The sequence below is a fragment of the Corapipo altera genome, unplaced genomic scaffold, assembly GCF_003945725.1.
Source record: "Corapipo altera isolate COAL_440 unplaced genomic scaffold, ASM394572v1 23b, whole genome shotgun sequence".
NCBI lineage: Eukaryota > Metazoa > Chordata > Aves > Passeriformes > Pipridae > Corapipo > Corapipo altera.
This window is the reverse complement of record NW_020884885.1, coordinates 6,920,239-6,945,438: the sequence shown is the minus strand read 5'-3', so window position 1 is coordinate 6,945,438 and position 25,200 is coordinate 6,920,239. Positions and strand designations below refer to the sequence as shown.

The 25,200-nt window shown below is 38.6% G+C and overlaps 1 protein-coding gene across 2 annotated transcripts; it reads right to left on the bottom strand.

Annotated features, from left to right (window-relative positions):
* Positions 1 to 361: 361 nt before the first annotated feature.
* Positions 362 to 25,200, bottom strand: TMEM87A (transmembrane protein 87A). 2 transcript variants are annotated; one of them, XM_027641819.1, is made up of 20 exons: positions 25,037 to 25,200; positions 23,977 to 24,034; positions 20,095 to 20,192; positions 19,177 to 19,293; positions 17,489 to 17,542; positions 17,329 to 17,385; positions 15,601 to 15,748; positions 14,839 to 14,900; positions 12,754 to 12,937; positions 11,769 to 11,868; positions 10,931 to 11,024; positions 10,296 to 10,367; positions 8,523 to 8,631; positions 7,345 to 7,403; positions 7,025 to 7,128; positions 6,590 to 6,663; positions 5,336 to 5,397; positions 4,133 to 4,188; positions 2,918 to 2,948; positions 362 to 2,587 (listed from the first exon to the last, which is right to left on the bottom strand). In XM_027641819.1, the coding sequence occupies exons 1-20, from the start codon at positions 25,166 to 25,168 to the stop codon at positions 2,546 to 2,548; spliced, it is 1,713 nt and encodes a 570-aa protein (XP_027497620.1). In that variant the 5' UTR covers positions 25,169 to 25,200; the 3' UTR covers positions 362 to 2,545. The 2 variants fall into 2 exon arrangements, with proteins under 2 accessions (XP_027497620.1, XP_027497621.1); XM_027641820.1 differs by lacking the exon at positions 10,296 to 10,367 and adding an exon at positions 9,672 to 9,740.

The following is a 25,200-nucleotide window of genomic DNA, read 5'->3' as shown; positions in this document are numbered from 1 at the left end:
TTTCAGAGTAGTTTGCATGGTTTGTTTTAAAATTCCAATACCCTTTTGAAAGAATGGGTATAAATTTGAATTGTCTTCCCTGCCTACATAATTAAAGTAACAACCTGCAGGATTTCCGGTCAGGCATTTTAGCAAGCTAGCTTGCTGATTAAGCTTTCCTGAGCTTTTCCAAGTCATGGAGCCAATACATCTTTAGGAGCAAAACCAGGTTTCAGAAGAGGCAAAGATCCCCTCAGTAGAACCAACATACTTGACCAAACATGCTGCTGCAGGAGAGGCCACATTGCTGCGACTCCCTTGCATGCACCACACTGCTACTACATTTATTTTAGTTAAATTATTAATTCAATTAAACTATGAATACAAGTAGTGAAACTTTAGATCTTTTACTTTTGTTCAGAAATTTATTATTTGCTCTACCTCTATTAGCTTTTCAAATGACAGACTTCCACTCTATTGTCAAGCTCAACAAGAAAAAAAGAACTGTTGGGAATAACTGCATTATAAATATTGCGCAGTAAAGAGCTAAAATCAGGGAGCTTTGTGAAGATGTTAACACTTCCTCCTGTGAGACAAGAGGTAGTAAGAAAGTTGAAGGACACAATATAAGCCTTTCTCCTCTTTGCCTAGCCTTTATTAAATAGTACATACAAACTGTTGTGCTTCCAGTAGAGAACATTTTTACCTATTTGTTTCAAAAAACCCAAACAACCCAGAACAATAGGACTTAAAAAAAAAAATCAAAACAGAACCCCGCCCCCCCCCATTAAATAGCGAGCTTTGTGTAGCTTTATTTCACAAAATTTCCTCTCCTCAAAAGGACATGGAGGTAACATTTTTTTCATCTATATCAATTAAGCATAGCAAATTAGAAGTACTTTTTAATTAAAGATTCTACCTGTAATCTAAAGAAGAGCTCCAGCAACTCCTGCAGAAGCAGTGAGGTGCTATAGCCACAGTTTTTTTTTCTCTGCCCATCTGCTGAGAGTTCACTGCCCCACAGCACACCTAGCAGAAGACACTATGTCCTTGTGCCTCAGCTACTCTACTGTAAAGTGCCACATTTCAGCTTGAATTGCTGATAAAGATGAACTACAGCTAAGCTACCAGACCTTACAGTGGAATGAATGAAGTACAGGCACATGTTTATTTCTGCTGTCATAGCTATGAGTGAAGAACCAGAAAAGCTTACTCCCTATGCCATTCCAGCAGCAGCCACATCTGCTCCTGAGCTGTCCAGCTACTGCATACCTGGTAATCATCAGCTGTAAAGGTTATGAACCTGAATTTTGCATACAGTCTACAGTGGGTTTCCATGAGGAAGTTATTGCAAGTGTAGCTGTTACAGCCAAGCAAAAAATAAAAACAGAACACCAAATGCTCTTTTTAATCTCAAAAGGAGAAACAAAATGCAATTATATAGGAGTCTGAAACTTTGACTGAAACACAGTGATCTCAGAGTACCTCTTGGCCACAGGACCAATTGGGACAGGAAAGCTCATCATCAGATCACTTACATGGGAAGCAATTCTAAACAGACACTGGGAACTTAACTATCCCAGCACTGTGGACTCCCCATAAAGCCTCTTTCAAGTAAGGTAGGCAGTGCTTGCACCCTCTAGAAAGCAATGCCATGTTCTCGTAGAAGAGCGCCAACTTCTTGGTGGGAGATGTTACATGTAAAGGGAGAAGAGCTGTGCTGAGTCATCTAGTTAATATCTGCTTAACATGTGGTCAAGCACTTTTGGAGCGCTGCAGGAATGGGTTTGGTGATGTTTGGTGGTGTTGTTTTGTTTGTTGTTTTAAATTAAATCATGCAACACATGAAAGGTAGGGGCAAATAATTTTTCCAGGCATCCACCACATTGCCGGCAATGAGATGTGCCACAACAGCAAGTGTTAGCTCTAGACAGCTGTTACCTATAGGTCAATGGCATTTAAAATAGAAAATCTTTCATACACAGTGTTATGAATAAAATTGCACTTGATTTTGTTAAAAACTCATATCATTGTAACTTTTCCAAATATTTCCATTCTGGCGTCTTAATTTTCTTCATCAACAGGAGCTTCTCTCTAAAACCCTCTCATGCATATTGGGCACAAGACATACAACAGCAGTTGTATCTACCAGTAAATGGGTCTGTTGTTTCTTCAGTGCTTACTTCTAGATGTCCCCACCCTCCCCCCAAAAAGGTACAGGCAGTTTACCTCTAGGTGTCAGTTGTAACACTGAAATATAAACTCCTCAAACAGACATTAGGAATTTTAGTTTCACAGATTAAATATTTGAAAAGTTACAGAAGGTGCTGGAATAGTACATATGTAAATTGCTTAAAAATCCAAACTTGCAGCAACTTTGTAAATTCAAATTTCCAAAAGGTTTATAATGTCCTTGTGAACTTCTTCCACAGCAAGACACCCTCCACGACAGTAAAGCATCAAACTTTCAAGGCTGAGATCAACAAACAAATCAGCAGGATGCACTTGCTCCACCAAGCAACTTTAAAAGAGGCGTCTCCACTTCCAGTAGCAAAAAGCTACTCCTTCATTCCATTTTGGACCTTTCGAAGTGTGTAATCATTCTTTCCTGGAAAATAAAATACCCAATGGTGTCATTTCCCCCAGTAGGTTTACCTTATTCAGAATGTGCACATTCACAACAAATGTAAACTCACATGCATTTTAAGTCAGGAGTCCAACTTACGCAGCAGATATAGCACTTTTTTTAGAATACATATTTGGAATACACGTTTGTATTCTAAGAAGTTGTCCCCACTATCCTTCCCCCCTTGTAGTATTTTACTGCTGCATTGACAAGATCAGAGTCCAGTTCTGATAAGCCAAGTCTTTACCAGCTGACTCATGACTCCTTTGGCATGTGAGAAGACTAATTTGAACTGAAGACTTCTTTACTGACCTCATCTGAATCCAGAAGAGCTGGAAGAGCACTGCAGTGGGGGGGGGGGGGAGAAAAAAAGTTAAAATTAATACATTCTAAGAGCATACGATTGACAACCATTTTTAAACTTATGTTGCTTTTAGGGCACAGAAGAGTAACAAAGACAAACCTTTCAATTTAACAGAAATTAGAGAAAGACACACAAAAAAGGAAGAGCCCAAGGAGTATCCTCAACTGCTTTTGCAGTTTCAAATTCTTTTTTTCTATGCTTCTCATTATCAACTGAACAATTTCCAAGTTTCCAAATAAGCCACATCATTCATGCAGGAACACTGTTGAACTACACTGAAGAAATTTACAATATGGGACCATGTTGTAAAAACACAGCCCAGGAATCAAACAAGTTCCACTGGTACCCCAGCCTATAATAGACATCCCATCTGTTGAGATATTGTCTCTTCACAACCCTGATCAGACTCTCAGGAACAGAAAACCCTGCAGCAGAGGAGCTCAAAGTGTCCTTTCATAACTTACACCAGTCTAGTTCTTTTTTTCTTAAGGAATCCTATCAGTCTTCAAAAAATCAGTATTAGAACTGGGAAAACCAAATTCAACTCAGAAAATGCACTTTTTCATCCTCTAGAAACTTAACCTAATTTCTTGTCTTTACCTAACTTCAAGCGAAGTTTTGTACTTCAATCCATAGCCTCTGCCAAAAATACCTGTTCAAATTTGTGAACATAATTAATCTGTGAACATCAGTTTTGCTACAAAAAAGGTAGCATTTTTAGGATGTAAAAGTTATTAAAAGCAGAATAGATGTAGACATCATACACAGCTGACTATACTGCCAGAAACATGAAAATTTCAACTTTATTTGGCATGTCAGTTGTAAACTAAACTACATTATTCCATGGTTTACATTCAGCAAGATACTCAAGGGTCTTTTCAGAGCACTTAACAGAAAGAGGGTTTGTTTGTTCTGTCTTCTAGATTTAACTTTAGTGAAGTGCAAAACAGTCTGTGGTTTCACAGTCCGAGGCAGTGTTCTTTAGGTCAGCATGTTCCAATCTGACAGAGTGCATACAGCCAAGTGTCATCACACTAAAAAGTCAGAGGCCAGTTCCAGGCTCTGCTCATGGAAGCCCAGCGTACAAGTTATAAAGCATTCTAATGTATTTGTGTTCCTGTGGGCAAGGAACCTGCTTTTATTGTGACTATAAAAATACTCACACATCTGTCACTGATGAAGGAACATTCTCCTCTACCCACTTCAGGTCATCTTCTTGCTACAAATACAGAAATTAAACAGAAAACAAAAGTCAGTTTCCCCAAAATGCTGTCACATGCAAACCTTTTTCTTCTCAACCTACTTGACAAAAAGTAATGTATTTAAAATGTCAGTTAAAAATTTAAACAAAAACCAAAAACCAAAACAAACAACAGGAAAAAACATCTTCAATTTGATTTCTGGATTACAGAAAACACATTCCAGGAAAAAAAAAAAAGAGGACTAAAGAAAAACTAGCTGTGAACTCTTTAACAGTCTAATGGTGACTAGGAAAAGGAGGACCTCAGGACACTTCAGTTATTTACATAATCTAGTTTTAGTCTCCCAACAAAGAACACTATCTTTTGAAGATGTTAATAGATGAAACAATATAAAAAGCACAAGTTAGATTTATCAAAGGTATTGTCCATATTGTCAGGATTTCTCATTTCTATCTGGTGAACAGTCTCTTAATTCACAACACAAGCACATTTGTTCTGAAGTTGTGGAAATGACCCTCTCAACCCCCTGGGTCCCAAAACAGAAAAGTTTGATTTTCGTGTTATCCTCAGATAAGTAGTACACAGTTGCTATTACACTGAACTCCTACATGTTCTTTCCACTTTTAAGTTTATACACAAATTCCATGAAAATTCCAAGACATATTTTCTACCTCCTAGATGAATGTGGCTTGTAAGCCACATGGAAAAAAAAAATGCACATTATCCTGAAGTATTTAGACAGGTACATAACAATATCCATATCACCCCATTCAACTAATAAATCACAAATCTCAAAACTAGAAGGCAATTTATTTAAAATATGGCTGAGCCTCCCTCTGAGACTAACAAACTTGTTAAAATAATGTATTACTCATTATCAGAATATGGTATTATACAGTTCTGTCTATACTGGATGGCACAAACAGTCCTAAAGAACAGACTGAATTCTAAAGTTTCCATTGTACATACAGGAAATCTGATGGAAAACCTGTATTTGCTTTCTTTTCAGAAGTAATGTAAACTTAAAATACTTTGACTTACACTGAAGCAAACCAAAAACCTCATATTTATTGGCTCAAAACTTTGCAAAACTACTCATAACTACTGAGAGCAAACAAAGAAGAGATGAATCTATATTCTTTGAGATAGAGAGAGCGTACTCACAGCTTTGTTTGCTTTTACATTCCCATTTGGTTCTTGCTTTGTACTTCTCATTTTCATTCCCTCTGAAAACAAAAGGAAAAAAGATTGGGATAACTGAACTATAATTGTTCATAGACTGTAAGTGAAAGTGTTGAATCATCATTTAGGATATTTCATCAGATTCAAAAGGGAGAATTAGACAAGTTAATGATTAGAGACAGCTTTCCCTTTGGAAGGCTTGTAGTATTTTTTCCTGACAGGTGGAATACCTGTTTTTTTTCTGAATTCTGCGATTTTACCTACGAAATATAAATTTTCTAATAATTTTATTTAAACCAGACATCAGCGGCATAGAACTCTGACGCAGTTATCCAGAGAGGCTGTGAAATCTCCATCCTTGCAGATACTCAAAAGCCATCTGGACAGGGTCTGGGGCAACCTGTTCTAGGTAAACCCTGCTTGAGCAGGGGGTTTGGACAGGATGACCTCCAGAGGTCTCTTCCAGCTTTAACCATTCTGAGACACAGGGAACTCCCAAAGTTTATTTTACCTACTGGCTGCTGACCGGCCACTTGGTTGACTTACGAGATGAACAGCAACATGCATCTCCCAGCCTCACAGATAGCCAGATAGAGCTGATTTGCCAAATGCACCTAATGGATTACACACTTCTCCTCAGCTGCTACACAAGGCAAACAGCACCAATATATCCCAACATAATGAACTGTGGACAGACAGCAGCAACATGTATGTGGCCGTACCTTTTACACAGCTTATAAACAGAGGTGTTACAACAGACAATTTCATGAATAAACATATTCATCCCTATGTTTACACTGGCCATTCCTATGCTAGGCCTTAACAGGGAAAATGAAGATTGCAGAGTTCAGAGCACAGATAATAAATGAAAATTCTTAAATGGGATTTTAAAAGAGAACTGCACACTAAACCGCTGCCTAGCAACAATATCCAAGAGATCCTTGTCATCATGACTGGATTCAAACTTAAGACTTGACATATTCAATAAAACAAAGTCCACTAGACCTGGCAAAGCAACATCAGCAGTAGCAGTGTTTCCAGTGTCAACCCCAGAATTAAACATTGGCAAAGTAAACACTAAACATAAAGCCAGTATTTCCTCTACAACTACATGTATCGATGGCAATTGATTCTACTTTTCCAGCAGTAACAAATTTTTTGCCAGAGAGCAAGACACCTTCGTCCACAAAAGTGTCTTTTTAACACTGAAATTAAGTGGAAAAATTTTTTTCTTACCAAAGCTTTCCTTTAACATTGGCTCTTTCTGCTCATCATCATCCTCCTCTTCTGACAGTGGTGAGAAAGCAAACCTTCAGGAGCAAAAGAATGAAAGCTATCTTAGAATTGTATCTCTTGCCTCCCAAGAGATCCATTACCCCAGCATTCACATGACTTGATTATTCTGCGTAGTTCACTATTTTTAAGATCGATGCTCAACTACATAATCAAAAGTTTAAGTCACTTCTTTTTAAATAAGTTCAGCACCAGGAACAGACTGGATTTTATGTATGTGACTTCTCTATGCTTACTTTTCCTCAAGTCCCTACACAGACTGCTTAGTATCCTTATGGATCAGTACAGAGTAACTAAAAATCACCCTCTAGTACTTCTTTGAATAAACAAGCATTCCCAAAACCCAGTATTTTTAGGAAGAGATAAGAAAAGCTGAACCTTTGGTTGTTAGCAGATGGTCTCCACAGAATCATGATGACAAAAAGGATCATTGAAAACAATAAACGCCAGATGGCATCATCCACCCATAGCTCCTGCCAGTCCTGCCAAGAAATACAGCAGCACAAATGGAAAGTATTGAGAAGCAAGAAATTCCATGTCCTCATCTCTTTCCAAGGGTGAACTATAGGCATCTGTCAAACAGGCTCATTACTCACAACAGTGAGAATTTTAGCATGTGGTACTATGTGGCAATCTCACTGCCAAATGTAAACTTATTAAGAGGCAGCAATTGTAGAAAGCATTCAATATAAACTCACCGACTGACAGTCCACCAGCCTGAACTTCATGGTAGTCCAGATGATAAATACAATAGACGCTGCAATATTCAAACAAACAAGTTGCTTATTACTACAAAATATGCCAATTCAAATATCCCACGAACGGGACTCTTTCCAAAACAAAGACCAAAAACCTAAATAGTGAAGTCTTGAAATCCAATTTAATAGTTTTGAAAAACAAGAGATGGATTTATTGTACTGACCTTATACAATAATTTAGGCACAGACACATAGAGACACAAGGCATAAATCAAATATTAAGTATTTAGCCAACTCCTCACTCCTATTTATTTTTCTTACATTACTTTTACCTAGCCTCCAAACCATGGTTTCATTATCAGCTGACAAACAAAGCTTTCCTTGAAGTAACCCAGCAATCTGATCTGCTTGAATGCCTTAAGCATTCAGATCTTGACCCGCAACAGTTCCAACGTTCAAAGTATGCCCTTACCATAATTTTACAACAGATTTCCTTCCACTAAGGTGTTCTAAGTTGACTAAGAACCATGTGCTGAACGGAATTTCAATCAGAGCTTTAAAAGGAATGTACTTTTTTGTCTGATTGTTTAAATAAAGGCACAGTCTTTAGAAGTTTTCTGCCCATTGTATTGGTAGCAGAGCACCTGGAAGCATCAACAGATTTGTTCTTGAAGTTCAGTTCATCACTATTATAAATGGAAAAAGAAACTGAACCTGTATTCTTCTGGAATGCAGAGGGCATTATGTTACAATACTAAGAACACATTTTTCAAGAATCACTCTGGTCCTTCAGCTATCTAGTCTTCAGACATCTTAAAAATGAGAAAGTATACAGTGATACTGTGATTTTGGCAAAAAGTATCTCTGTGAAGTTAACAGCATAGGATAATAATCTTTTGCCCCCTAGCAGCTTGTAGTGGGATTTAAGTGTTCCCTTAGAGGAGCTGCATTACTATTGATTTTATTAACATCAGGACTAATAATCCACTGTGTCTGAAATATCAACATAACACTTGGCAAAGACCCACTGTTAGAAATGGGTCAAGAGTTATAAATACCAAGAACTTTGATTGTATTTACAGAAAGGTCACCAAACAAAGATTTGCTTTAGTGACCAAATCAAGTCATATATGGAAATGGAAAGTGGTCTTATTTGATAGACTTAATTTTCTGCTTACCTGCTACTGCCAAGATGAGCGTGTTCGTGAAGTGCCGATACAAAGAGAGTTTCACAACATTCCTTCGAAGTTTTAGCAGCTTCATTGTTTGAGTTAAGCTGATGAATATGTATGAAAAGTCAAGGAAAAGCCTCTGAAGGGACAATCTGGTCACAGACTTAGCATGAGGAGACGCAGATCTTACGATCAACAGCTCTCCCACCCCCAGAGCCCTCCAAAAAGATAGTTCTCAGTAGAAGAAAAGGTTGATCCTACAGCAAAGGTACCAAAGAGCAGAATCAGTCCCTTATGACTGTTATTTAGTTCATCTACACCTATAACTCTTGTCACATAAAGATGGTATCCCAGCATCTATTTTGGGCTGTGGTCCATTCCTCCAGAAAAGTGCCACTTGTACTTCTGATAAAATAAAAGTCAAATTTGAACTAAAAATGAGTTAAAAATCCAAGTAATGTATACAGGTGCCATCACACTTTCTTTTTTATTTTATTCCCAGTGACAAAACAAGTGCTTAGAAGAGATATCATGATAGGGGAGAATTGTGGTTTTCATGGCTTGGCCACAATCTATTCACATTTTAAATAGAGCTTTTTCTAAGAAATAGTGTTCACAAAGAACACTTTATAGGGATTTTGCTATACATGAGTTCAGTATTTAATGTCAGTTGCTAAAGTCACACAAGATTATGGTTGCTTGTCAAGACACCAAAAAGTGAACTGCCCCGTTTTGTCACCTACTTCAAGATTATTTCAGATTTTACAGGAAGACTTTTAGGTTTGATGTTGCTAAGCAACCTTCTCCCCAAAACATAAACTGAGTCAGTTCTCCAAAGGTTCCTTCTCTGATGCCATGACACACTACACTAGAACAAACTGCTTTCACACTCAACAATCAGAGACTGATAACAGACAGACTATATTCAGGAGCAGCTTTAACACAGATTCATCCAGTGCAAGAAAAACTAGGTAAGCAGTAGGTAGCAGGAGCTTACCTGAACACTCAGTTACAGAAGTTCTATAACCTCTACCAGAAGTAGAAAAAAATATATACTTGAAGATTATTTAAAAAAAAAAATTCAGCCCAAAAGACTTCCCAAAAAAACAAATTTAAAAGAAAACACACCCCATCAAGTAAAACAGTGAAGGATATCCACCAGCACAGGGCAGTATCTAGGAAAGCCAGGGGAATAAAAGCCAAGGAGGCAAGATCATTCTGGGCCTGGAGACAAAGAGAGAGCCAATAAGAACAAAAAAGAAAACAAGGTACAGAAGTGAGGAGGGTGAGGCTATTTTATGTGAAACTACAAATACATCACCACAATGCTTCTGAGTTTTGCTACAGAAACAGAGGGCTTGAACCAAGAGTTTAGCCCAATGCACAGAGAGGAAGCGACAATACCACACTGTCAGTTCCCAGTTCTCCACCAGCAAGGCAAGAAGCAGTTTTCCAGATTAAGTCAATCTAGCACTGTTAAAAGGAGTCTCTGCTGAGGCAGTTGCTGTGATTAATTGCTCTGGCCACTTCCATTACAGAAATCTAGCAACCAGCTTGTTAGAGATGTAGTAATTAAATCTTTTACCCTATCCATGGACAAACTGAAAGCTTCACTGGCATCCCCAAGTTTGACTAAAGAGGCAAAACTTGCCTTTGTGTTTACATCAAAAACTATCAAAGTCCTAACAGAAACAAGCAAACCACATTCTTTTTAAGTGTAAGACAGAAATAATAAGCTGTGAATAAGCTTGTAGCATTCTGAAGTTTAAAAAAGGATATCCACAAAATAATACAGGCATCAATCATGGACAGGGCCAAGTTTGCTATCAGAGCCACAGTGTCATAGAAAAACTGGAAAAGTACCAGATACGTGACAGGTTAAAAACCTTATCCCAAAATACCAAAAACAGAACAACAGAAATCCACATCCCAAGATGCACTTCCTAATGAATCCAGGAGCAGCAGCACTTACACACGCTTCCCCCGTCACAGCCTCCAAAACTGGAGTGGTGGGGATTTGGGTTGTTTGTTGTTTTGGGTTTTGTTGTTGTTGTTTGGGTTTATTTTTTTATTCTTGGGTAGGGTTTTTTTGACTCAGGACCAGGTAACCCAAGCTGTACGTTTGTGTCTGCAACTAGCCCTAGCTAATCCAAAGTATTAGACACAAGGGTCCAGGCTGAAACCTGGCTGATCAGAAAACCAGTAGAATTATTTCAAACTATACAGAATTATATCCTACTAAATAGACAAGACATTGAACTTAAAATAATTGTCAATAATCCATATTCACAGTCTCAGAATTTAACCACTTCATTGTCTCTTTCAGCATAGCTCTAGATTCTTCCTTGGCATACAAGTAAATAAAGCTGATGGTGTCTGTGGCATATGGGAAAACTGAAGCAGTTATTACTGACCCCTGTGACTCTAAGAACACCTTCCATGCCAGAAAATAATAGATAAAGAGCTCCAGCCATAACAACTTTGTGAAGAGTAACTCCAAGGCGAGGCCTGTAGGAAAAAAAAGTGAAATTCAGATTAGGTGGGGAACTAAAAGTGAAGTCATGTCAACTTGAGTCTCACACAAGGTATGAAGCACATGAATAAAAGGTCCCTGTGACAAGCCACTTCTGGATCCAGAAATAATTTTATCATGGTGCTCAAAGCATATAATTAATTTTGTCTTATGGTATAATGTGACCAAGGGAGAGATTGGTAACAGTCCTGTTTCCTAGTTAACCTGCTTAGTATCTTACAACCATTTCAAGAAGTCACATCCCACTTCTACACCAGTTCCCCCAGTACACTCACACTTGCCAAAAGTTTCCACTACCACACAGTGTGTTGTTTTACCATTGAATATAGTCAGGGATGGACAGATAAGCAGCACTCCTAGCAACAGAAGCCTCCTAAAGCAGATCCCCTCCTCTATCAGTGATTATTGACCTCCTCTAATTTCTATAAGATGCCCTCACCCAGAAGGTAGGCACATAAAGGTCCCATTCCACTCAGGGGAGTATCTCAACCATGACTCAGACACTCACCCTACAGCAGTACACAGAAAAGGATGGAAGGAAGAGTGATAGCAATACAGAACTGTATGTCTCTGTTTACTAGTGAAGAAGTCTAGATCTTCACAGCACTCAATTAAAGCACCTACCTTTTAACAAGCAAAGAATATTGCCCTAAGTTATTAAAAAACAATAGCGAAAACCCTTTAAATAGAACACAACAAACCTGTAACAAATTACTTACTTGACTATCCCATATCCCAAGCTGACTATGATGACCAGAGTTCGAGCCAACGATCGCTTCAGAGCAGAGAGAAGTTCTGCCAGTATTACTGCTCCTTGAACTACCAAAAGCAAAGAGGAGGAAGTTAGGTTATTAAAATATAATTTCTGTTCTATTAACTATTGCATATGCAATTGTAGCACAAGAGCAGATATAGAAGGTAGGCTACTGAAGTGTATAATCTTTTTACTACCTAGATCTGGAGTAAGCTTTCAGAAAAGATAGGTCACTCGGCATAAGAAAAAACCTACTGAAAAAGTTTACATCCACAGAAAGTGGAGAGTAAATGATCCATAAAACATTTATTCGTAGGGTCAGCCTGGATACTCTTCCAAACAAGTCAGCCAATAAAACCTTACTCTTCCAAACAAGTCAGCCAATAAAACCTTGTGTACCATGGGTGTGACCAATTAGCAAAGTCATAATGACATTTTACTTGCACAGTTTCATTTGTATGCATCCAGCTTCAAAATTCAAAACTAGAGTACCCCAGTTTTATGTGAAGGAAATCTCTTTAAAATGGATTATCAGGTTGGGCTAAATACCAAGAGTTATCTACAATGCTGTCCCGTTGAACAATGAGTTTCACAGTATCTTTCCAAAGTCAACACCAACTGTCAGAAATTAATTACAAACTACACTTAGGAAGTCCTATTTTAAACTTCAGGCCAGCACTAAAATGTATACTCTCCAGAATCTAGCATTCTACATGCCTAAGACACTACACTAAGGAGTCAGACTAAGCAACAGCACTTTAGCTTTAGAAGAACACACAGCATCATGTTTTCAACATATAAAAAAATATAGAAATTCTGGTTCCCTGTTCTTCGTTTTGAAACAATCCTCAAGTAATCATATGCTTAATATGGATCTGTCACCCCAATTTAGCATAAGCCATTAGTGCTATGCCCCATCAATTAAACTGGGAGATGCAGCTGTCACCTACCAGATTCTCCCGTGTAGCGAATATTCTGGAACTCTGCATAGAAAACTGCTTTCTCGAGCATTCCCAGGAAGATAACGGCACCAATCCAGAACTGGATCCTCAGGAGATCCCGCCAGTAACAGGCTGACCATGCAAGCCATAGAACTCCGAAGAATACATACACAATACACATCACCATGAAAAACTATTACACAAAAAGAAATAAGAAATAGGAACTTTAGACCCAGAAAAATAATTTTCTTGTTTCCATTCCACAGCTGTAAGACAACTCTGTTTTCTCCCCCAGTATAAGCAACTTCGGAAGTTTTTAAATAGACTGTTTTATTTGTCTTCTCTGCATTCTTTAACAGTGACAGTGTGATTTCTCACTGCCAATCAGAGTAACTGACTTTCTGAGCAACTGCTCTATTGAACAGTAGTCTGCCAATTTATTGACAGGCAGCTTTTCTAAGGAAGATATCATGAGCTACTAGATTTCAAAAACCCAGATAATAATTCAAGCAAATGATCGACTCCTAGGAACTCTACTCCTTCTCCCATATTGTTTTATTAATAACTTCATAGTACATTTACAGTATTCTGCAAATAAACTTACAGGTCACCTTTACACACCATTCCATAGAACAGAGATAAGCAACTAATGCTCGTAAGCCCTCTGTTCAAATAATTCAACAACTTTTCTCAAAAGTTAATTTCCAGTAAACTCAGTTTTTAACCAAGCTTTAGGTCAGCCAAAAACCTGGAACTGAAAAAGAAATCCAGCTTTCATTTAAATATTAACATTGTGCTTTTTGGGTTTTTTTATGGTCCAGTGTTACTTGTTTGAGAAGAACTTTCATGGTACATCTCCTACAGCAAACAATAAGCTTGACAACTTTACTCAATAGTAGATTTTCTAAAGGACAGCATCATACCAGAGCAAGTTAAATTTTCAAAAAGCACACTAAGAGGGATTAGAAGGAGAGTAAGACATTAAATGAATAGCAGGAAGTACTTAGCCGAAGTAATCAAGCAGTCTCCTTTTCCAGAAGGAAGATTTTTTTTTAAAGCAAACTGAAATTAGCTGCACAATCCATTGAAACTTTCACAAACTGAAAACACCTTCCTTAGGAGAACAGCTTACTGATCCTTACAGATTTGCACATCTGACTAACCCATGCAGTTCAAATGCTAAAATCCTAGGCATGATAGTTCATGAGCAGATGCTCCATTATGGAAACATTTAGAGAGACAGACCTTTTTCTGGACCTGTCACATGGAATATTCACACTGGTGAATTACATTTCAATAGAGTTGCTGGTAGCTTTTTATTTCTGCAGGAAGTAAAATGTGTTTCAGAAATGCTGTTGGGCTCAACTGTTTACAGGTCATTCTTGCCAATAAAGTCAGGCTAGAGACTTTGCTTGTTGTTGATCCCCAGCTAAAGTTTGCCTTCACTACATAAACATTAAAGATTTTTTATTTTTTAGCCTTCTCAACAGAAGAAACTAGCTACCAAGTCAATAACTCCTTTGAATAAAAAGGAGATTAGCTCTTTGTAGCTCAATTATGCTTTCACTGTTAGGCAGTATTAAAGACCTCCTCATGGGGTGTGAGACAGCTGGTGGAAGAAAGAAGATTAAGCTCTAAAAGAACAAAGAAAGCAGTGACAAATGAAAGGGTAGCTGCAAACAAAAGCATGGAATAGCAAATTTTGTAAGATGTGAGCTAAGGCGAATAACAGCATCAGTAAAACTCAGTTTAGAGCTAACAATACTGATAACTTCAGGAACTACAATCTAACATCCGTTAATTCAAACAATCCAGAGAAGGACAACATTAGTGTCATGTGCAAGCATTTGAAATCTATATCTGTTTTCCCTATCCTGTACTCAGTACAAAAAGAAAAAGCAAACAAAAAAAAGCCAAAAACCCCTCAAAACAAATAAACTAAAAACCCCACCAAACCCAAAAACACCCTCTGCTAAGTAACTTTTTCTCCTGAGACACTGGTTCTGTGTTTCCTGAAATATGAAAGCAGAGTATTTAATTGACATTCAAATCAACTGACAATTTTACAGATCAAAGAAAAGTTGGTTTACTTACAATCATCAGAGGATAGTCTGCAAGTGAGAGATACTCATACGGCCCCTTCAGTTCAACTGTCACTGTCAAAAGACAATCCAATAACCAAATTGAACAAGAAGGAAGCCAGGACTTAAATGATTTTCACTCAAGCATAAATTACATGTCTTCACATAGCTTTTAAATCTAACTTACACTTTAATAAAGAAAGTTAAGACTTATAACACACTCAGCTAAAAGTATGCAATTAAAATTACACACTCCATTACCAAGTAACTCATGGCAGTACTTAGAAGTAATTTTTGCTGGAGATTCACGTGTAATAAGAAAAATTCAGAAACACACGTACGTTAACTGCTTAAGGGGATTTTCAAACTTCTCTGAAGTTTGAATAGGTTATCAATGGACGGTTAGGTATCTTATAATATATCAAGGCAACAAGTATGATCTTAGTACTCAACATGTTTTGAGCTTATTAATATAAATCACTGTATTGCTATGCACATTTTTTAGAGAAAACACCAAGCCTCAAAATTGAAATGCTTTGGATTCCTCTTTATTTCCATCAGGAAACAGAAAGAGCAACAGTCTTAGGATCTTCAAGACACTAGCAAGCACCTCTTTTCTTATGATAAGAGCTGAAGTAATACCTATGTGAAGTGATAGTGTCTGATGAAATTGAACCATACAGTATATATTAAAAGTACCTTAGGATACACTTAGACTGGTAATACATAAAAACGGTGCTGTATTTTCATATTTCTGTATAGACAGTTATCTTACTTGTAAAGAGCCTATTTTGATATGAGGAAGGTGTTGTCCTCTCCATTCTTTTAACTCTGGTAATAGAATCCTTTGCAGTTGTACTTCCAATTTGCACAATAAATATATATGGCCCATCTCGCCAAGTTTTGATGACAGCATTCATTGCCTGAAAATAAAACATCTAAATGTTAACAGTGCACAGTGTGAAGACAAAGAAAAGACAGAAGTAGACTAGCCATACATGGGTGATATCTTACATGTAAATATAAAGTTCACCTCTTCTGAGACCTAAAACTTGTTAATAAATATTTGATATGTAAATTTTAAATGTATAATACTTAAAATTTAGTTGTTTGAATGCAGAAGAATCCTCAAAGACTTGGGAGGTAACCACAGCTTTTTTTTGCAAATTTGCAAATTTAATACTGGCTTACTGCAAGAGTACTCAAAGGTTCTGTAAAAGAACTCAGGAGAGCATCCTAATTCTTCTTTTCAGACTGGAAGCATTAGGACCATCACAGAGATAAGTATTTCCTGCTGCAATCAACTGCTTGGGAACTGCACAGCTACATATAACTCAGCTCCCTGGTGAAGGCTGAATTTTACAGTGTAAGATAGAAGGGGTAGCTGAGAGATTTCCATAGGAGTTATTTCCTATGGACACTACTACTGCAGTCCCTGCAGCAGCTCCTACACCTGTAAGACTCAAATCCTGCCAATAAACTAACAAAGTAAGCTTGTCCAGATAAATATTTGCACCATAAAACAAATCAGAGATTTCTTTGATTTCCACAACTGAAGAAGTTCTAGCTACCTCAGAAACTGCAATATTTACCAGGAGCTTTAAAGTTCAATCTACATGTATGCCACTCACATGACTACTGCAGAACTGCCACAAAGACTTTTTTTTATAACACCCTCTCCAAGAAAATTTCAGTATTAAGAGCATGCATTTCTTTTAAGAAACCTCCTGACTGCAAGACCTAAAACCAACAGCACATTATGTATAAAAAAAAAAATAAATCTGCTAATATTGACTGAAAATAAAACTTATTTAGAAACACAGTAAACTCAAAAGAAAATGGGTACATTTATATACACCAGTTTTGCCTTTAAACTATCTCTATCTCTTGCTGCATTGATTCCTTATTTCACAACTGCACACACAGCTATTTATGTTTTAGCTTTAAAGTGAATGGCCTTTAAGTACACAAGGAATTAAATAAATTTTCTTTCTTGGCATCCAGGATGATCAACTTGAAGCTATTTTGACAATTGTTCCTCCTTGAGTCTTGAACATAATATATAATAAAAACACTAACAGGTTTGAAAATCAAAAGTAATCAGTCAACTTGCTAGGTACAATGTTTTAAAAAAATTGACTAAAACCAAAACCAAATGTATTCTGTAAGAATTAGTCACCATTTAAAACAGGTATTTTCAATTATTATTTTAAATTATAATGGAAAAAGAAAATTATTTGTTAATTTATACCATTGGTTTGAATGGTATGAGTTCTATATTTCACATACAGAAGAAGCAGTTACTCTCTTTCTGTTATTCTGCTTTCTGATTTTCCATACAGCACTACCCAGTTTCAAGCTAAAAAATTCCAGATGTCAAAAAAACCCATAGACTATCCTACCAATAACTTCTTTGTATACAAATAAATATAAATTTAAAAACCAAACCAAAACAAAAAAAGACTGCTGGATTACAAGCCATGTTTAAATTCAGTATACATACAGTTTTATCTGTCACCATGGTGTGATTTCCTGTGCTCTCCTTCTTATCTTTTAAGCCCTTAGGGAAACAAAAAACACATCACAGAAAAATGGATAAATCAATATGTCAAAATTATCTCTTCCATGACTATACTCACTCATTAGAAGGGAAGAAAAATTACCTCTTGTTTCTCAGGTGAGAGAGGTTCTGGATGAACAAATTCTTTATAGAAAATCTGCAGGATACAAGAAAGGTACAGCATTTATAGACACTTTAACGTTTATAGGCACTTTACACATCAACATGACCTTACCAGAACAGTTTCCAATAAACTTGATTATTCTCTGAACAGATGTATTAGAGAGCTTTCATTTTGATAAATCAACTGTCCATTTGTGGAGGGAGTCTGGTTTTCATCCCCTCAGATAACAGGTATCTATTTTTCGAACCCACAGACGTGACAGTAGTGAAGTTAATTTTATTTTCCAAATACAAATCTGTTGGGTATCCCCATTACTAGATAAAGTCTACGCAGACAGAAACAGGATTTTGAGATTTCTGCCTTAATCTATGAAGTAAATAGTTCCTAGATGAGTGAGTGCCTATTAGAGATCCAGATTTTGCCAACTCTTTTAAACTACGGTGACTCAAAATCTAGTCAAACTGCTATACCACGAGAAAAAGCCTGAACAATCAGAAGAAATTTCTGTGAAACTTCAGAAATTAGTATCTGAGAGGAATATATTTTGTTAGAAATTCAGTAGACTTTTCAAAGGAATTGGACAATAATTCACTTAAAGACTTTTAAAACCCCAGTTTCACAAACCTGAACTTTCAGTTAAGTTGCCCGAATTCATATTACACAGCTAAACCCACAAGATCTCTTTTATAAAACCCAGTAAAAATAGACTGACACTTGTCATATTATTAAACATAAAAAGCAGGCAGCGTGTAGTTTTTTCTTTCTTTTCAAAAACCTTTCAAGCCATCTTCACACATCAGAGGAACTAGAGGCATTGCAAACAAATTATTAAAAACACTTTTCAACTCAACTTTAGACACGTCCTTTTCCTTAAAAAAACCCCAAAACAACAAAACAACCAAAACCATCAAAAAACAACCCACAACACTAAGTTCAACAATTATGAGACGTTTCCCAGTATTCTCTATCCATGAACTTGTTCAAACTAGGAATGGCTGAACACAGATGCAACACTCCACAATTTGCCTGGAGTTCTTACGTACACCATTAAAGAAAGAAACCAAGTTACACTGCCATTGCCATCAGCAGGATCGCACAGCTTTGCCTGCTGATGTGCAGCCAGCACAGAGCTGACGTCTGCACTTTGCTCCCACACTTATTTTGCATCATCTTCTCACTTCCACTTGATTTGTTTCAAACAAGCACTACTATTTTTCAGTTTTAACCTGCTATCAGTGCTTAAGTAATTAACTTCTCAACACTCATTTCCATTATTCTAACTTAACATTATCTGAGCAATAAATGACAATCCTTTATTGACTCAAATTTAGTGGGATCTTTGCTCTGCTGCCACTTCTACACAACTAGCAGTAGCCTCCCATAAATGAAACAAATTTGGAACACAAAACCACAAACAAAAAGAAGCACTGAACTTTACAGTGGTTTGGTTGGGATCTTTTTTCCACCATAGTGAGCCAGATGTTGAATAGCAAGCCAGAAGTAAAGCGAAACTAAGAAATCATCATCACAGCTTGGTTGTCATAAACAGATAAAAAGCAGTACCTCCCAACCTATAGTGACACTTACACAGGACACTAACACATCTAACAAGAATTACCACCTCATATTGTATGAGACAGAGCAAACTGTGAAATTTCTACCCATACCTGAGGCCTAAAGAGCTCAGAGCAGTTTGGAAAGAGAAGAGAAGCAGTGGCATAGTATCCTGACCAACCCGGATGCTCTTCAGCTGTGGTCCCAAAATAGTTATCTGCTTGTTCATCCTGCCAAACATAGAGAAGAACTTAGATTAGCATCCAATATTTCAAATGGTTTATCTAAGTAGACAGGTGCAAGACCTGGAGAGCTTCACTCTGCACACACTCTTGAATCAAATTTAATAGAATAAAGGCCATCGAGACCACACAAGACAATAAAAATGATGGCATACAGGCTCTGAGTAAGAACTAATACAGTGGAGGTGCAGTAGCCAGCATAAACTTCAGCCTACACAAACAAACTCTACATTATTATATTAAAGATTTAAGACTCAGTCTTGTGCTAGATTAGTAGTTACAACTGTCATAATTAATATTTAAAGCAAACATGGAAAAGTATAAGCCATATGAAGCACAATTGTGTTCTACCACATTTGATAGAAACACTATACATTCATACACATTGTTAATACTTACAATGTGCATACATAAAGAACAGAATTCAGACTAAACATGAAAAAACTCATTTTTTTCCTATTCACTGTCATTAAGCATTGTTGTAAGTATTTTCAACTAGCATAAACTCACACGCTTTAGTTTAGTTAATGTACTTATTTAAGCTCCTGGGTTTAGAACAATTCTGACAAACACTTCCACCTTGTCCAAAACCCAAAAAAAGTCAACAATTGCAGCAAGCTGTTGATCAATTCCATTCCATTCCAGAAATTTGTTATCTTCCAAAGGAAGAATGTGCCTTTTATGCTCAAATCAGAATGTGGATGCAAGAGCAACATCTCCAATTGCCTCCCCACTAGATTTGCTTACCCAGAAAAAAATCTAACCTATGTTTTTCCATGTAATTCTTACCCCAAAGTTGAAGACTTCATTGTAGCAGTCAGAATATCTTAAGTACCAAGTAACATTGAAACCTAAGGAAGGATCACAAGTTTTTTCATCGCCTTCAACTATAAAAAACCAAAAAAAACACCAGATAAGAACACTGTCTACCTTCCATACTTTTCCTTCCAATCTGTGCAAAACTACCATAATTACATTTTAAACATGAAACTGAAAATGACAGAAAAACATTTTCTTCAAGTAACCCATTACTGTTCAGTGAAAGAAAGCAAGCACAGAATTCCACTATAACATCATACAATTCTATTAAAGAGTTGAAGATCATTTGGAAACCTTTTGTTCTGAAGACAATCAGGGATGTTTCTGCAACTGCAAATACCAAACAAGAGAACAGCAGTGACTCTCAGTGATTACAAAATAAAAAAAACGGCCTCCCTTCCAGAGACAGTGGGGGGGGGGGGGGGAAGGGGAAGACACACACCAAGCGAAGAGACCTAGGAACAGGATAATACTAACAGCAATTTGCACATAAAATTTAAATATATCAATAGCATCACCAAGAAAACAAATAAAAAGGTAAGATTTTGCAAGTCAACATCCATCCCACCCAAAAGACAAACCAGCCATCTATACGTTCACTCTTGCTGCCGATGCTGCAATGCTACCTAAAACAGCAATAAGACAACTTTCCACTTTGATTTATTAGAGAACAACTTGCATGAAAGTGAAACCCAAGATCTTCCCCCGGTCAGGAAGATGTTTTTTTTGTGTTTCAAATATTAAACTAGAACCTCATGAAAACAATTTGACATTAAGAAGGCAAGCTTCACCCTTAAACAAAATGAGCAGCAATTATTCTGGAAGAGCCATTTAGATGATTAAATTTGCTTTTTCCCAGCCAACAGATGGCAAAACTCTTTTGAGTTAACAGCATGTTTGCAGTGGCTAAGAAGTTCCCACAACTTCACAGGCACATTCATCTCAGACTTTGTTACATGTACACTTTTAATGAATGTTTCCATACTGATCACTGCAGGTAAAAAATGCAATTAGAAGAAAGACCCTGCCATGGAATCTTAATTGACTAATCCCACTTTAAACCTCATGACTACTAAAGCATGTATATGTAGAGCTAAGAAATCAACAACAGTTCCTAATACCAAAGGTTTAAGGAAAATTACTGAAAAATAAGTGTCCTTATGACTTCTCCTAGTAAGCAGGAAAACAAGGCATACATGTTCCTCGTTGCCCTAGATGTTGCAGAGGGCACCACAAAGAAACTAAAGGACAACACAAGCATTGCAGTGACATGGGTAGATGGCAAATTCTTTGATGACAAAGGCTCTTCTAATAAAATTGATCAAATGAGGAACATCTCAAAAAAAAGCTAGCAAAAGATTCAAAAATACCTTTTAAATCCCTTTCTATCTATTAAAAATAAAAAAGCAACTACATATTCAGCGGTAGTACCCACTAAAGGTAAAACAGGTCATGACTAGAAAAATGCGCAATATCTGCAAACATCAAAATTACAGAAACCTTGAAAAGGAAGTACTCTAAAATAGAAAAACATCCATGGCATTTACTGAATTCAGCAACATGGAAATCTAAGTTCCTCAGCCTTCAGAAAAAAGCCAGCAACATTCAACTTGAATGCAATCTTTGTACTCATTTACAGAGAGCAGGGTTTCTACCATGATCCTAAACAAGAAACCAAATGCCTTCTAGAATAGCACTTCAGAAAAGTAGTAGATAAAAATAAATTCATTATTGACAACACTAAATGCCAGCAGCAGTCTTCCCAGCCAGAACCAGAAAGCATCAGACACTAATATAGCACAAACATACCAAAAAAAGTCAAGAAGAGGAGAAAAAGAGACAGTGGAAAAGGAGATGCAGGGGCTCACCAAAACCATGGATGACCCATGAGCAATCATGTTTGACAAAAAGGGTCATACTGTCCACACAAACATCACACCGCAGATGGAAGAGGCAACAGACACCAAACAAAAGGAGATCAGTTTCCACAGAGACATGGGCAGAAAAGAAAAAATATGCAAAGTTGAAGTTTCTCAGTATCACATGCAGTTTAAATCTCATCTAGGCTGAGAAACTGAGTAAGTTCACAGCCTTTGTTCCTTCCTCTTTCCATGATTCATTACCTAAATTCATGTAAATCTTCTAATCACACTGGTATGTAAAACAGGTGTCTTCACTAAAGACTTTTAAGACTTAATGCCTGTTTAAGGGTTGCAAGCACAGCGTAGTTCAAGTCCACATCAGGAGCCAAGAGATCGAATTCTAACACCAGATCTGCCTTTTAACAAACAAATGTTATGCTTTAGTTCCTTCTCGCAGTTATTTCAGCATTAGACTTACCACATACTTCACTGCAAGGACCCACATCTCAGATGCCATGTTACTACAAGTACACTATTTCTATTAAACTTTAGGAAAGAACCTAAAACCTACCAAAGCTCCAAATGCCCTTTCAAACCCCCCTCCTCCCCAAGAAGAAGATTCCTACCTTTTGATCCTGCAGCTGTAAACTCACAATTGTCTCACTGCAAGAAACAAACCTTAGCATTTGAGCTACACTTGACAAGTGGGAAAGCCTTAACCCTGACATGATGAGTGCTCACTAACAACCACCCAAATACTAGCCTCCTGTTTCAGATTAATGTGAGATCAATGATGGCACTTAAACTTTATTTGAAACACTGTCCCAAAAAGAGCAGGTATTGGAAATTAAACCTGAAAAACAGTAAGGTAAGTACTAAACATAACAGAGTACAGCAACATGCAATTTCACTAAGTATTAGCCAAACCCCACAATACCTTAATTTTCTCAGTCAAAAAGAACACAATCACTGCAGCAACTAAGTCTTGACGTGACACAGGCACAGATTCCACTCATTGTCTCTTATGAGACTTTCACTTCCTCACTTGACACAAGTGCAGAAGGGCTTTCACAGGCATTGTACCTGTGTAAGCACCCAATTAGCAGACAGAAACCAAACAGCTTCCTCCCCCCACCTCAATGGTAAGAACTGGTGCAGACCAGCTTCCCCCTCCATGGTGCAAACAACCTCTCAAAGCGTTCAAAGCACATGGCAAAGATTTCAAGCCTTTCAAAGTCAGCTAGTCACTTCTACCACTCACCTACATCATCTTACTGCCATCTAAATGCTGTGCTCATGTTCACAGGTAAGAGGGTATTTCACAGAAACTCTCCTTTGAGCAGTAACCTACATAACCCATCGACCTGGCCAGATCAGCAAAGAGCAATATGCAGAAAAAACTGAAAGGCTGCAAACACGTTTGCTCTGTAGCACATTTGCACACTGGGATCAGGAGAAGAAAACATCTCTCAGGAGATCTCTGCCATAGTGTGTAACGTTCCCTTACCACTCCCAGAAACATTCAACTGCAAAGGAACAAGTCCTCAAAAAGCATTGCCTCCTGTACAGTGGCATCAGTCACTGCAATACAAACAGCCCCTGTCCCAGTCAGCACCAGATCTCCCAGTCAGAGGAATTCAGCAAATCTTCAATAGGAAAAGCACACCTCACAGTACAGCTCAGCACGTCCCACACCTGATTACCCCCTATCTGAAAAGAAGTGGTGCTCCCATTACCCATCTTGCCCTCTTTACAGAGGGCCTGAAGAGCCATTCATTTCTGCTCCAGCCTAAACAGATCCCAACTGAGAAGCTTCAAGGCTGTTAACAGACCCAATCATACCAGAGCTATGGCTTTCATACAGTGCTAGATGAGCTGTCACGGCAGCCAGTGCAGTTAAACACTTCACAGTGTTTCAAGTCCCAAATGTTAAAAGTAGGAGAGGTCTCCAAAAGAAGAAAAAGCAGGTTAATCCCTTATAACCACTTACATCTCAGGAAAATGGTGGTGTTGCTGAAGAGAATTTTCCCAAAGTTAAACTTCTTCCCCTGTAAAGGCGCAAAAACAGAAGAGACATTAGTGAGCTTAATGTCATTGAGCTTAAGTAAACATAATCTTCCATTCTGTTTTAAGTCAATACAGTAATGAAAGCAAATGCCAAATCTGGAGCCAGACTTACTGGACTTTCCAGTCATGCTTCACCACCCCTTCAACATACTCTTAAAGATGGTTTGAGGCTTTTTGTTCTGCAAACGGAATTAATTTTACATTGACATTTGTTGAAACCATTACCATTTTCTTGCTGATGAGCCAGTCTGGACTATTCAACAAAAAAATTTTTTGTTCTAAGAACCAAAAGAAGCATTTGCCATGATCCTTCAGTTTTGTTCCCGAAGCTCAAGGGTCCCAGAGAAAGCACACATTACTCCCACCGCCACGTAAAGGCAGATCTGAAGTGAGGCAAAACAGCTTTTCCCCCGCACAACTGCAAGCACACACGCTTTGTAAGAAGTGCCGGAATTCCCTTCACCTTCCCTAAGGCCCGCACCTCTCTCGGTCCAGCGTTCCCGAAGCCAGGCCCCGGCGGTGCGGGCCGCCAGCCCGGCCGCAGGGGGAGGCGCGGGGCGCCTTCTCCCCGCACAGGCCCTCCCAAGGCCGGGCACCAGTCGGGGAGACCCTCCCGCTTTCCTTCCTTCCTTCCTTCCTTCCCTCCCTCCCATATCACGGCTTTCACAGGGGCCGCGCTCCCTCCGCTGCCCATCGAACTATTTCCCGCACAAGCCTTCTCTCCCCGCCGCCACGACCGACCCGCCACAGAGGGCTCCAGCCTGGCAGGGGGCAGCCACGGCCCCGAGCCCGAGCACCAGCCCCGGGTGCGGTCAGGCTTCAAAGAGGAGCGGCCCGGGCAGGGACGCTCCCGGCCGCAGCCCGAGGACGACGCGCGGAGCAGCCACGGCCTCTTGCCCCTGTTCCCGCACACGTTCGCCCCGACCGCCGCCACACCGCCCGGCCCGGAGGCTGCAGGGCCCGGCCGCGCTCCCCGCACTCACCAGAAGCACTGGCAGCCGCCATTTGGAGCGCTGCCCGGCGCCCACCGCGCCCGCCAGCAGCAGCACCGCCAGCAGCCGCAGCAGGACGGCTCCGGGCCGCCGCCGCCCCCCGCAACGCGGCGCCGCCGCCATCCCGCCGTACGGAGGCCGCCGCGTTGGCCGCG